Source organism: Eublepharis macularius, chromosome 7, assembly GCF_028583425.1.
Source record: "Eublepharis macularius isolate TG4126 chromosome 7, MPM_Emac_v1.0, whole genome shotgun sequence".
Taxonomy (NCBI): Eukaryota; Metazoa; Chordata; class Lepidosauria; order Squamata; family Eublepharidae; genus Eublepharis; species Eublepharis macularius.
In genome coordinates, this window is record NC_072796.1 from 136,243,562 (window position 1) to 136,257,940 (window position 14,379).

The following is a 14,379-nucleotide window of genomic DNA, read 5'->3' on the forward strand; positions in this document are numbered from 1 at the left end:
AAGGGGGGGACCAAATTAGCAACAGAATCAATCTTATTATTTGACTTGACTGATAAAGGGACCAGATTTAATAGTATCTCCAAGTATATATGCTGGATGCTTCCTCAGTTTTGTAAACTATTTCACATGGTTCTGGAGGATATTTTGAGTACGTGTATAGAATCATTCACCTGAGATATTGCTGTGCTTACAAGAGCCACTGCAGTAAACAGCTATTTAGAAAGGTGTGTTCTTGGTTTCAATTTGAAGTTTTGGTTTATGCATATGTTATAAAAAGCAGTTCCTGTGCATATTCAGAGTGCCCTACTTTTTTCAAAGTGCATTGTCAGTTGTTGCAAAACAAAAATTACAACCCCCCCACTCCCTCCAAAAGATGCTGAAATATGCCAGACACTAGGTTTGCCACGCGTGCAAGAAAGAAAGCAAAAGCCATTTGAAGAGGACAAGCAAGAGAAAATCATACGCATTTTTTTTTCCTTTCTGCCCCCAATAACCATGTCTAACCCGCAGAAAAACCTTCCTTCCACAAAAAAGATATGCAAACAAAATCGCCAGTGACAAGACAACATTAATTCTTTGGAGAAGGACCTTACGTGAGTCACAAATACAAGATTCTGACAAGTGAGAAGTACACAGCTACACTTTGGGCTAAATGACAAGGTTGCGGGGGGGGGGGGAGATCAAGTGGCTAGCAACTGCCAACCAGCACCTAAAGACAGCAGCCACTATTTTAGCACATTGCTAATCGACAGCAGCCGTGGAACATGGTCTTGACCATGACCTGACAACCCAGTTCTAAACAGGAAGACAAGGCAGATTTGCATCCGTCTCTTTCTGCCCAATTCAGGTTCAAGGTGATGGAGCAGCTGGGGGGGAAAGCAAATCACCGTCACCTTAAGTGCCCGACACACAGACAGCTAAATCAGGGTGCAGTTTCAAAAGCAGGAGATTAGCTTTGAAAATTAGCTTGTTCATCAACTTAAAAAGTGATCAGAACTGAATGCGACTTTGTATTTCGACATCTTTCCTGACACTAGGTGGAAGTGCAACTAAGCCACACAGGAAAAATCACCCACCACACAGGGGAGACCCCCCCCCTCACGCTACTTTCCACAGCAGAATGGCAGAGACCAGGACTGGATCTTTGTTTTCGCAAACCTAGCAAGCTGTCAGAGCCACACGGGACAGTGTTTTTTTTTTTTTTTAAAGACAACTCACCCATCCTCCAAAAGCTGACAGTCTTGCCTCAAAAGCCGCACGTTTTTGGCAATACAAGGCACTGTTTGCTAGGCGCAGACAGCACCACAGCAGGTCAGATCTCTCAACTTTTCTAGGTAACAAAATCTGAGCACTTTTCTCCCCTGGCAACACTACACCTTAGAGCAGCCTGAACCCATTTTCCTGTTTCTTTGAACAGAGAAATGGGTCAAAAGAATAGCAGTGCTACTGTTCCACGGCAACGGCCCCGGGGGGTGGGGGGTGGGGTGGCTGTCTCAGTAAATTAAGATTTCAAAATAATTAAAAGATATTTGGGGGGGGGGGAAGTCTCTGGCAAGATCAGGTTAACAGGAAAATCACCCCCCTTTTCTTTTGTAATAGCTTAGTAGCGTTCCCGCTGGTATCTTTAGTGCAATGGCGTGTATGAATTTTTTATGTGAACCCTGTGCAAATATACTGAAGTTTGTCTTGTTTTTAATTTTAGTAGGTCTCAATTTGAACGGATGCTTCTCCAGAGAGAATGGCAACCCTCCCTTCCCCTTCCTAGTCACCTGATATGAGACAGTCACCACCTTCCTCAAGTAAACACCTGCTCTCTCTCCTTCCACTCCTATGCCCCAGAGGATCGAACGAGTACATTATTTTGTGCTTGAACAAATCAAGAACTCTGTTTTCATGCCCACGTCTAAACTACAGAACGTTAGCTCTACCAAGTTGAACAGTCCTTCCAGATACATGCTAAACGATATATACCATGTAAATCTTTTAGTTCTGTCACACGTCAGTTGCATATTGAAAGGTGCAATACACCACCGACCGCTACAGTGCATCCTTCATTCATTTCAAAGGCATGAGGGCAAAACCTCCTATACGAGCCCTGATGAAATGAACAGAGGACCTGCAAGCTACGGTTGGTGAATTGCGTCCTGTATCACTAGTGTCCCCAAGATAAGCTTCTCATTTCTAAAATCTAAAGCATTCTTGATATGTTAACAGAAATATGTTGAGCACTCCTTAGTAAATAAAAATAAATAGCATCTAGTCTATCATGTTAATACTGTGAAACACATACATTTTACATTAATTCAAACTTAACAGTGAAAAAGATTGTACTGTATCACCACAGACCCGTATTTTTTTTTTAAGGAAAAACTTTGGAAAATTAAGTGTCACAGTCCTACAGGACAAGTTCTATGATTAATCATCAAAATGGATTTTGTTTAAAAACATGATTTTTAATGGCACACTTTGCTAATCTTTCAATGGATAGATTTCCTTTTTCTTCCTGAAATAATTTCATAAGTAATTCTACGAAAAATGATGAACACAATTAAAAACATTCAAGAACAGACTTCAGAAAATACTTTTGCCCTTAGACCCACATACAGACTGTTCATCAAAAAGACCACTTAAGGACAAACCAGGTTTTTTCCTCTTTTTGCATTTTGATGATAAAAAACATTTGTGAATGCATCCAGAACAATCAAGGCTTTCAATGACACCCAAATTAGCGCTTTCTCCTCTTTTCAGGCATAAAAGCAAATTCATAAAACTTTCCCCAGCTCATTAATCCTGATCTTGGCTGGGTATTCCCAAATTAGTAATGAACAAGTATATACTGAGAACAGCATAACTAAATGAAAAGTTTTGTCTTCACCCTGAGATCACAGCTCTTAATTTAGTTACCGTGGGTTTTGATTTTTTTTTCCTTTTCTCTGATAAGCAGCTTTTGATTTTGGCAAATCCGCACTTCTGATAGCTGTGGGATTTTGTACAGGTCTGCAGTTTCAACTGAGTCTGAAATTTCTGGACGGAAGGCTTTCCTTGCAAATGGGGAGGGGGGGAATTAAGAACCTAATAAAACACAGATGCATCACTCATTGCTGGCTGTCGCTGTAGCTTGGGCAACTGTTGGTCTAAGTGCAGCTGGTCTCCTGTGAATCCAACTCTGAACCGAGTTACTTAGATCACTGCAACATGTCAAGCAAAGTACATGGTGCGTAATGTATCCTGATGAACCTGAACAGCTTTCGCAAGTGCTTGATGATCTCTGCCATTGCTCTGACCAGAAGTGTGGCTCCCTTCGGCACTAGAAGATGGAGAGGGAAGGAGGAAAAAATGTCCTTTATTCGAACCTCAAATCACATTTTGGATACTTGGCAATTCTGATGTAGGATACATCTCCAACGAGCCTACATCACACCAATTCAAAATAACCACTTGCCCCGCCCCGCCAAAATCTCCTACATGCACTATGTTCACAAGACTATGAGGCACGTGCCAACCCCAGGAAAGGGGGTCGAGAAGGCCAAGTTGGTCGATTCCCAGCTTGCAGCAGTTACATATGCACAAAACTGCTTTACAACAAACCAGCAAGCCTATACATGGTGGTTTTTCCTGCTGTTTATCGTGCACCTGCATGGTTATGGAAGTACACACCCATTCTTTTGGTTTCCCACAGTGGTATGGCATTCTTCTCAGAGGTAGATTGTATTAACTTTCCACTGGCAGAAGCAGATTATTCCCCACCCTGTCACAGCAGCTCCTTCTGACCCATGAAAAGACCATGCCAGGGATCAGAGGACCTGTGCTGACAAGAAGTCGTGCAGGGCAGGGAGCTACAAAGAAGAGGGAACTGTGCAAGTCTACCCCTCTTCTCTCTTGCACCAGAAGAAAGCTTGTAGGTTCCACCTCACTGCAACCTAACTAAGACCCCTTTAGCCACAGTGGAACCATATCCATTCCTTTGCCAATTATGCTGTTTTTGTTAATGGTGAAAACAAAATGTTAATGCATTTTCCTTAACACAGGGCCCACTTCTTACACAACAAGGAAAAATAACTCTGCAATCAAGTGTAAAGAAGTCCCAGTAATTTGGCCAGCTCTGTTTGCTCGATGATAAAATGTTTCTTGCCTCTATCACTGGAACAATGGATCCAACCCTGTATCTTTCTTTAAACAAATGGCAGTCAAAGCATATTCAAGCACGCAGACCCTTAACAGACTCAACATTTCGGAATATTCCATTGTCTTCCTATACTATTTAAGTTATCCTTGATCACCATATGAAAGAGTAGCCCACGGGCAGTAAAATTTAACATATGCAGACATAACCAAGCTTCTCCTTCGAAAGCAGGAAAGAAGTCGGAGAGAATAAAGCCATCATTCGCATCCGCTCCTGCGGCCCTCCTTTTATCGGGAAAGATGTCTCCCTCCCACCTTAACCACAGTTGGCATAGGTATTAACTACACTTGAGGTCAAGCAGGGATCCCATTTAGGAAGGTCAAACCCAGGTTCAGGAGGGAGCCATGTCGCTTTAATTGAGGTCAGCCACAGATGCAGGCATATCCTAATTAATAACCATCAGAAAGGGAAAGAAGCACACGCTTCCACCGTCACGATCCGGCCTATAAAGCACAGCACGACTTTATTTTGTATAATCCACCCGGAGTCCCAGCAACCGATGCCGATTATAAATAATGCAAATAAATAAAATTATTTAAAAACACACACTATTCGTTACCAGTACAGATGATGACTGGCTGTCATCTGGCACTCCTTTAAGAGCCTTGGGGGCAGGGCAAGGGGTGGACACAACGTTGGGCCACTTGGCGACATCGTGTCGGGGAGAAAACCTGGCCATGTCGTCAGTGAGCTTAGGCAACACTCAAGCGCCGTTTCTGGATGACACGCTGATTTCCCATCCAGGGTTTTTGTCCAGACACGATGTTGCCACATGGCACAACGTCATATCCACCCGCTGACGGCCCGAGGGGCGAGGGTGGTGAAGGGGCCCTGCAGCGAGAGAATGCCCACACAAAGCAGGCATCCCTAATGACCAACAATCACAAACACGCCACTCACCTATCGTGTTCTTTATCCACCAGATGGTACCTGGCTCTAAAGGCAACCAGGTGCGCATAGTATGCTGGTGCAGGAATTGAAACAGAACGAGTACAGCGTACATACGTATGACACAATTGGTAGGTGAGTATTTGTAGCTCATCTGAAGAGAAACGATTGTCATCCCAGAGAACGTGGTAATGAGAAGGTCTGCTTGTTCCCTGAAGAGACCACAGAACAACATTAATATATACAAGCTCTGACTTCCTGGACGGTAGCTCCAAAGAAAATGGCTACACTTCACTGAACTGCTTCTGAAAAACTTAGAATAATCTACAGTCATCAGGACCCCAAATTTGCTGGTAACCATTACAAAAAAAAATCATGGAGGGGGGAGCTGTTTACTTCTCTACTTGGCTAAGGGACTCAGGCTGTTTTTTTAACACACTCTTGCAGACACAATGAAACCTCCAAAATCACCATTTAAAATGGCTCCTTCTGAATTTAAAGCAGAAGATATTTAAATAGTTTCAGCCCTGTTTAAGGAATTGTCAAAAGACGCAAAGAGCAGCAGGCCTCTGAGACAGCCAATTTAAAATCCTCTATGAACCAAGTCTCAGCCAGACTGAGAAAGCTGAGCCACATAACTCGATCCTGGAAGAAGAGGCTGCTGGAATATGGCGAGGCAGGCGAAAATCTCCAGCACCTAAGATGAAAAATGGTGTTGTAGCGGCAACATTTATGCTTTCTCCCCATCCCAGACCCCTGAAAGGTTGTTTTAAAAATGTTTCTTTGTATACTTCTTAAAAATTTTATGAATTTATCTATAAAAAGGAGGTATTACCTCTTTAGGAAGAATTTGAGACATTACATGATGATACATGATAATGACAAGACTAAATGATCAATGGACTGCATATATGGTTGTTGTGGGTTTTCCGGGCTGTATTGCCGTGGTCTTGGCATTGTAGTTCCTGACGTTTCGCCAGCAGCTGTGGCTGGCATCTTCAGAGGTGTAGCACTGAAAGACAGGGATCTCTCACTGTGACACTGAGAGATCTCTGTCTTTTGGTGCTGCACCTCTGAAGATGCCAGTCACAGCTGCTGGCGAAACGTCAGGAACTACAATGCCAAGACCACGGCAATACAGCCCGGAAAACCCCCAACAACCATCGTTCTCCGGCCGTGAAAGCCTTCGACAATACATCGGACTGCATATAATTACGGCAAGCCCCTCAAGTGCCCCACAAAAGGGAACTACACAATGTAATCCTGCCCGGAATTCCCAATGGTGGGGTAAGGGGCAATTTTTGCCAAGTCCCTCTCTTGCAGGAGATCTCCCGTTTCCTCTAAGGTATTCCCTGGGAGTCTCCTGTCCTCCAGGAGAAACATGGGAGAGGCTATTTGCCCTAAGAGGGGGGATTGTTAAAAATTGTACCCTCTCCTTGTGCTCATGGAAATTCTAGGCGGGAGCCAAGCCTAAGGCCTTACCTGAATACCAGCATGACTGCACAGGTAGAAGTCAAATTCTGAAGGATGGGTAATTTTTGTGTCCACTGTAGTACCTGCAGGAATGTTTCCACTTTTCCCAACCTGTAGGAGTAAAATAAAATGTAAAAGTTTGCATTACCTAATAGGTGTGGAATCCAATCCAGGGGTCCTTGACAGCCCCGTAAGTTGGAACAGTGCTAAACACTGCACAGCTCTGAAGCTACGATGTTTTAAAGCACAGCCAGATGCAAAAACAGAAACAGCAGGCAGCGTCCCTAGCGATACAGTGTCCCTGAGCTACACAGCATGTCAGCTAACGGCAATCTCGCTCTACATATTCCCGGCTTGATAGAAGCACCAGTGCTGCCTGCAAGCTTAAGCAAACCATGGTATAGTAACAGTATAAGGTCGGCGGGGGGTGTGTGTGTTAATAAGCAGGTGGTTTATTTTGTGTTATAGTTTTAAGCAACTGCTCCGGTAGACAATCTCCACTTGCAAATGGGTAACAGCGACGTCTCTTGGGTGACTCGTTAGATCAATCAGCCGCATTTGACACAGTAAACCATTACATTTTGCTGGACCAATACGGGTCCATGGTGGGTATGGGAGGGATGGCCCTCCAATGGCTTTGCTCTTGCTTACTGGTAGGAGTTAAAGAATTTCAAGAGTCAGCAAGTTCAGACCCAACATACGGAGTTCAATAAGGGTCCATTTTGTCCCTTATGCTCTTTACTAGTTCTGTTAAACCCTGGGTGAGGGAGTAATTTATAAGGAAGAGAGGGTTGCTATATCGAGTGTGGGTGCCCAAGAATCAACCTCCTGAGTGGAAACCCACAAAACACCTTGTAATCACAAGAAAGCTTAGATTACAGCTTCTGAAAATGGCAAATGATCTTCCCTGGTCAGGATATTTAAGAATGAGGAAAACCAGAAAGAGGTCGATAAGAGAATTATCGCTGGTCAGAGGTTGCACAGGATGCCAAGGCAACTGAAGTGGGGCAACAGACCTGGTGGGGTTTCCCACTGAAACACTTTCAGATCAAGTCATAGCGTTCTCTCATCGGAGGTGATACAGGCTAAATGAGAGTGCTGTAGGACAAAGCACTTAAAACCACTGCCTGGCAACGGCATGCAAACAGCTTGTCAGAAAAATTGAATGGGGTTCTGACAAATACGATAAAGGCTTATGTGCGAACCAATCCCAGTGACCGGGACGAAAAGCTGCCTTATCAAGAATCCACTTGTTTCTCCCATTTGAGCTTATGTTCATCGTACACTACAGTTAAATCACCACAAACAATGGGAAACACCAACACATTATTGCAGAGGTGGTCCTGGTGCTTTTACAAGTACAATCTTAACATCCAGCGTGTGAAAAGAAAAGTCAACGCTGCTGCAGATGTTTTGTCCTGATGTGAGCAGCTGACCAATGTTGAGAAACAAATACCCCAGGCCAGAAAAATGGTGATGACCCCAATGAAAAATACCCCAGACCAGAGCAACGAGTGATGAAGCCCTATGTGGACCTGGGACAGCGTATCTGCGGGACCACCTCTTCCCAAATATGCCCCGGAGGATGCTTCGATCAGCAGAAAAACAACTATTAGTGGTCCATGACCCCAGGGAAGCCCGCCTGGCCTCGGCCAGGGCCTTTTCAGTCCTGGCTTCGACCTGGTAGAACTCTGTCTATTGAAATTAGGGCCCAGCAGGATTTGTTATCTTTCCCTTGGGGACAGAGATGTTCTGCCAGGCATATGGTTGCCAGGCCTCCACCGGCCCTGTAGGAGGAGTGAATGATTTGAACCTCCCATTAGATCTGTCCACCACCTGTTTTAATCAGCTAAGCAAAGATTCCTGCCATCTGGAAATTGTTTATTATATTTTATACTATAACTGACTGAGATTTTATGTTTTTAAATGATTATAGAAATTGTATGAAATTATACTATTGTGTTTTAAATGATGTAATCCGCCCCGAGCCCACTTGCCGGGGAGGGCGGAATAGAAGTCTAATAAATACAAATACAATGATCAGTGACCTGAGGTGAAGTCCAGCCCAGACCAATGAGGAACGACAAGCAAACACGGAATCCAGACAGATCCATACAATATGTAGTCAGGCCAGAGGACCAGCCCGGAGTAGCTGGATAAATGCATACTGGCCATGAGGGTAAGATGAGGAATCTACCTTTTCTGTAGCCTGAGAGAAGCCAGTGTGCCTTTTTTTGTGTGTGGATGGTGTTAGCCGAAGTAGCAACTAAGGGAAATAAGTCTTTGTGATTAGGTCTGTTTAGAAAAATATGAAGGAAACCTGTATTTATCTTGGAACTAGGAAACTCATAGTCTTAATGGAACCATTCCACTTTCGAACCACCCTGAGACCATTAAACATATTTACTTCATCTAGTTCTGTTTAAGTAAAACATGTTTTATCTAGTATAAAGGATCCCCTTTTATCTCACCGCCAACCCCTTAAACAACCCATTCAATCATTATACAAAATACATCTAAACCTTTCTATGCTACAGTGAACTCAGAGAGAACTACCACAAGAACCCTTCCTGGCAGCAAACGTCTCTAGGTGGCAATGAGCAAGCCAGGGAAGCGGTGTCACACAGGTCTCACAAAGCGAGCAAACTGCCACGTACCCTTTCATTTTTATCTGTGCAGAACAGTCTGGTGTGATGCCTTTTCTGCACAACAATGAAAGTAATCCCAGGCTGGTAGTCCTTTTCTAGCTTAATGCATGCTTCTCTGATAGCCAGTAATTCATGGTGAAGAACCTGCATTGAGAGGAGGAGGGGGAGATCGTCATCCTGAAATGTTCCAAACACATACAGCCATTAGGAGACAGCGCTTTTGAACATCTTATAGTTTACAGCCCTGCGCTGGATGGCCTAAGCTAGCCTGATCTTGTCAGATCTTGGAAGCTAAACAGGGTCAATACTTGGATGGCGACCGCCAAAGAAAATCACAGTTGCTATGCAGAGGCAGACCATGGCAAACCACCTCTGTTCATCTCTTGCCTTGAAACCCCTATGGAGTCATCATAAGTTGGCGGCGACTTGAACGTACTTTCCACCACCAATGGTTCACAGAATCAAATCTTTAGGTATTTCCCCTGCAGCAAAACAGGTGATCTTAAGCGCGCAGGAATACCAGGTACCTGCCCTACATTCTTTACTTAATGAGATTAGACTGCTGAGCACTTGGAGGAAGGCCAATACCGTAAACAAAAGCCTTTATGGGCCCAGGCACGCTGGCCGGGCTTGGTATGTGGTATACATCATCATTCCGGCACTGTTAATGTACCATGTACACCTGCAACGCCAAGGTCCAGTTCAGGTTTAACTCTGGAACAAAGATTAAAGGCTAAGAAGTGGGAGACAGGAATGTGTGGGCATCGCCTTGCCCCACGGCACAAATTCTCACCGCTGCCAGCTATCCAATCTCAGTGCCGTGACCACTGGCAGCTTGGATCAAAACGGAACTGGACACAGGCCAAAGTTCGCTTAGAAAACACAGCTTTACATACATAAATAAAACATTCACACCCTTATATCCTGTTTTTCCACTTGACAATCCTCCGAGGCAGCTTAAAATCAAAATCACGTTTTAAAATGCAATTCGCAAATAAAACTAAAAAAATCAAGGAATAATGCAGACTGGTCATTCCAATGCCCTGGTCCCACGCCATTCAAGAATTTTGCGGGTCAGTATTATAATTTATTCAAGAAGTTTTTTAAAAAAAACATTTAAAACATAGGAACCTATTCTGGCTCTTTAGTGAAGAGCTGATTCTGTCATAATGGGAAATAATGTGTGTCAGCAAACTGAGTCTATGTGCATTTCCCCCTTTATAGAGACTTCAATTCTATCTGAGTTCAGAGGTCTTCACAAGAATCGGCTGGCTTAGTTTTGCTGCTTGTTATAATTTCTGGACCCCCACCACTTCCTTTCTGCTTCCCCTGAGTCCCCTCGCTCTTGCCAGAGAATTCGGAAGGGGAAAGAGGAGCAAAATAGATTTGTGCTGCTTCAATCTCCGGCAAAAGCCTCCTGCGAAGTGAGACAAAACTCCTCCTTTCCTGCGAATCGCCTGGCAACAGGAGGAGACCACTCAGGAAAGGGGGGAGTCGGTCACTCGTGTAACTTGGCACCCGGCCTTCAGAGAACAGCAAGTAAAAGGGAGACGGGACCTCAGCTGCCTCCTTCTTTAAGGCACAGCAAAAAAATAAAGTGAAGAGAACTCCACACCAAGCCACCATCTGTTAATGTCCAAACTCAAATCAGTAAAAATAATCTGGATTCCCTTCCCAAAAGAAGAATTATACAAAAGAAGCAGCACAGCATAATAAGGGAGGGGAGAGAAGAAAAGAAGGGTCACCTGCTGGAACTGCCCCTCAGAAACACCATCTCTGTAGAAAATGATCCGAGTCGGTTTGAACCGGGTGGATTTATAGAACTGAATCAGCAGCTCCCTGACCATGGCTGCCAAGTCTTGGATGATTTCTTGGCGGTGCTGCTGGACTCTCACAGTGGCACAGTATCGATTGGGGTGGGCGTCCATGCTGCCTACAACCTGTTGGGGGTATAAAGGTTCATTTCAACTGGAAAATGTGTTTCTTAAAACATGGTCTCGGATTTTTAGCAGGGCAAGCGGAATCATGGGAGGTGAAGGCAACTTCCCTTCCTCGTCCCTCCCACCACCACTGGCCACCTTCTGTGCAACCTGAAACTCTGCTCCTGCCAGTGGACCCCCCAGAAACAACAGGTCTGATCCCACACAAAATCTCCACTGAATGAGGGAATTCTGGTTATTGGAATGAAACGCCTCTCCTATCCCTCAGCAGCCCAAAATGCACCCCATGCTCTTCCTGGGAAACAGGGGAAACCCCGGCAATTGCATGCATGTGGACGTCGCCCCGGGGGGGGGGGATGAAAAAAAAAGCACATTTCCTCCTTTCCATCAGCAAAACTTTTCTGCTGTGTCCAACCCAGTATGGCGGGCAAAGAAACAGAAACTCCATTCTCTACCTGTTGGGCCAACAGAACAATAACTTAGAATTTCATGCGTGGTGGCCCCCTTGTATATAATAACAATAACATTCAATTTATATACCGCCTTTCAGGAAACTTAACACTCCCTCAGAGAGTGTGTTATTATCATCCTCACAACAATCACCTTGTGAGGTGGGTGGGGCTGAGAGAGCTCCGAGAGAGCTGTAACTGACCCAAGGTCATCCAGCTGGCTTCAATGGAGGAGTGGGGAATCACTTTGGTGTAGAGGTTAAGAGCGCGGGACTCTAATCCGGAGAGCCGGGTTTGATTCCCCACTCCTCCACTTGAAGCCAGCTGGGTGACCTTGGGCTAGTCACAGCTCTCTCGGAGCTCTCTCAGCCCCACCCACCTCACAGGGTGTTTTGTTGCGGGAATAATAATGACATACTTTGTAAACTGCTCTGAGTGGGCACTAAGTTGTCCTGAAGGGTGGTATATAAATCGATTATTATTATTATTATTATTTATTATTCTACCACCTGTCATAAGCCCTCCAACCTGGTACTCCATGAGGTGCATTTTCTTCTTGCACACAATGGCAGGGCCCAGATCTCATTCAATATATGAAGCTGGCAAACACTGGTATTTATGTCAAAGTCTTAACATTGCATAAGGCCCAAAAAGCAAACAGGAAAGCATATATTCCACAATCACACTAAAATCCAAACCCATGCAAGGCTGCAGCATAGTGGATAAGTGGCTAGGTTGCAAATTAGCACTCTGCTAGTTCAAATCCCACTACTGCCCTGAACTCAGAAGGTGGAATTCATTAAGCCACTCCTCTCAGTCCAGCTATACTGTGGGGATAACACCACTGACTTCGTTCACAGCTCTGAGTGTGGCATTAATCTGTCCTGAAGGGCAGTATATAAGCACACATTATTATTCTTTCCCTGCACAGCATCTTATAAACTTCCCAAAGTTCTCCTGACCCTTAAGAATGACTCGAGGGAGGCAAGGTGCAAAAAGGCTGCAGTAGAAAAGAACAAGGTGGCAAGGATGAATTCCAGAAGTAGGCTGCAATGGCTGGGTCTCTGGATCCAAGACAATATAAATATTGTAAAGACGTTCTACGACCTGGCCTCGATAAGCCAGGCAAAACTCATCAGATCTTGGAAGCTAAGCAAGGTCAATCTTCGTTTCATAACAGGATGGGAGACCTCCAAGGAAGACCAGAGTCACTATGCAGAGGCAAGTATTGGCAAACCACCTCGGTTAGTGTCTTGCCTCAAAAACCTCAGCAGAGGTTGCCAGAAATCAGCTATGACACGATGGCACTTTCCGCCACCAAAGACAGAAATATATTGTTCACAAATGGTGCATAATTTACTCACAGCAGCAATGGAAGGCTTTTTTCCATCTCCAGCTGGTGGGTGAGTGACATCTGCCCCCAGGAAAATTACAGGCTGCTGAAATACCGGAGGCCTAATTAAGAAAAACGTAAGACAACAAGGTGCTGGGGTCCATATTTTCATGTTCTACAGATTCATCATGTCAGTATATTCAGTAGCATATTCATTCAGCAGACCTTCTGGGAAGTGCATGGAATAAACAAAACGTATAGTTTTCCCCCTCAAGGAACATAAGGAGTTCAACAGAACCCCGAACAGTGAAGGATGGAAAATATTCTCACCAGGTTCAACCGTAACTTTTAGTCTGGAACATGCAGAGATGGTGAGAGATGGGATAAAAGTAAATTACCTGGCCCCAAACTGAGCTTCGGGAGCACTCCGAAGCAGCAACAAGTCTGAGTTCCACCACAGCTTAACACTACATCAAAGACCAGACCTGCCCCTAACCCAAGCTGGGAGAGAGTAAGTGCCAGCAGAGGCTATGAAGCTAGTCAAAATTTGTGGGTTCCTGCCAAGTGAATGCAATCCAATTCTAAAAGCATTACATTTACCATCATCTCATAACACATCTTTAAACAACTCACAATTTTATTTACTTCATTAATACTCCACTTTTCTGCTCAATGGGGACCAAAAGTAACTCCCTTCCTATGGCCTCCCAGACCATAATCCAACACTACTACGCCACACCGGTTTCTGAATGAAACAGCTTCTTCCCTGCCAAAACAAAGTTTTCTTTATCTCCATGAGAGAGACATTAGGTTTGTTTTGGAAGCAGAAGACCAAACCCTGACCCGCTCTAGTGGCAGAGAGTATCTCTGTTGCTCCCTCAGCAGCCTAAAATCCGCCCCCCCCCCCGCCCCAACTGTCCTAACAGATCTCAACTGCCACCAGCCTCAGCATTCCATTAGCTCTCACTGAATAGCTGTTGCTGAGAGAGGTGGAACTTAATTTGTCCGTCACTCTTACCTTCCCTGGGGTAACAAAATGTTATTTACACCTCCCAATTTAACGTTGATCTTTAAGCAAAGATTGGAAAGTGTCTGCGGTGTTGTCCTTTGTACATTCTTCATCTGCACACACTGCGTGGCCATGCCCAACACTGTGTCGCCTACACGCTTTACCTCCGCTGCCAAGTTAGAAAAGAAAATTAGGCGAGCCAGTTCTACTCGATCACAGCTGTGTTTTCTTTGCCTTAGCAGTTGATAAATTCATCATTTTACTCTTGCATATAAAATTAAACGTGCATTCAGAAACAGAGAAATATGTTTAATCTGAAGGGTTGTTTTTTACCTTCCTCCTCTCAGAAGTCATGCTATTATTCCCGTGTTATAGACATTTATCTTTTTAAATTATCGGTATAAGACCGCTGGGTTTTTATTTAGGCCATTTATATGTGGCTTTTCCCCTTTAAGA

General features: G+C 44.4%; 1 protein-coding gene across 1 annotated transcript in view; it reads right to left on the bottom strand.

Moving 5' to 3' along the window:
* Window positions 1-2,464: 2,464 nt before the first annotated feature.
* The window catches only part of AGO2 (argonaute RISC catalytic component 2), a 44,211-nt gene continuing 32,296 nt past the window's right edge, over window positions 2,465-14,379 (bottom strand). Inside the window, exons 13-19 of the mRNA XM_054984710.1 lie at window positions 13,933-14,092; window positions 12,946-13,036; window positions 10,938-11,132; window positions 9,202-9,336; window positions 6,554-6,655; window positions 5,084-5,283; window positions 2,465-3,307 (exon numbers count right to left, since the gene is read on the bottom strand). Coding sequence (XP_054840685.1) covers window positions 3,199-3,307; window positions 5,084-5,283; window positions 6,554-6,655; window positions 9,202-9,336; window positions 10,938-11,132; window positions 12,946-13,036; window positions 13,933-14,092 — 992 coding nt within the window. The 3' untranslated portion in view covers window positions 2,465-3,198. The remainder of the gene's footprint in view (window positions 3,308-5,083; window positions 5,284-6,553; window positions 6,656-9,201; window positions 9,337-10,937; window positions 11,133-12,945; window positions 13,037-13,932; window positions 14,093-14,379) is intronic.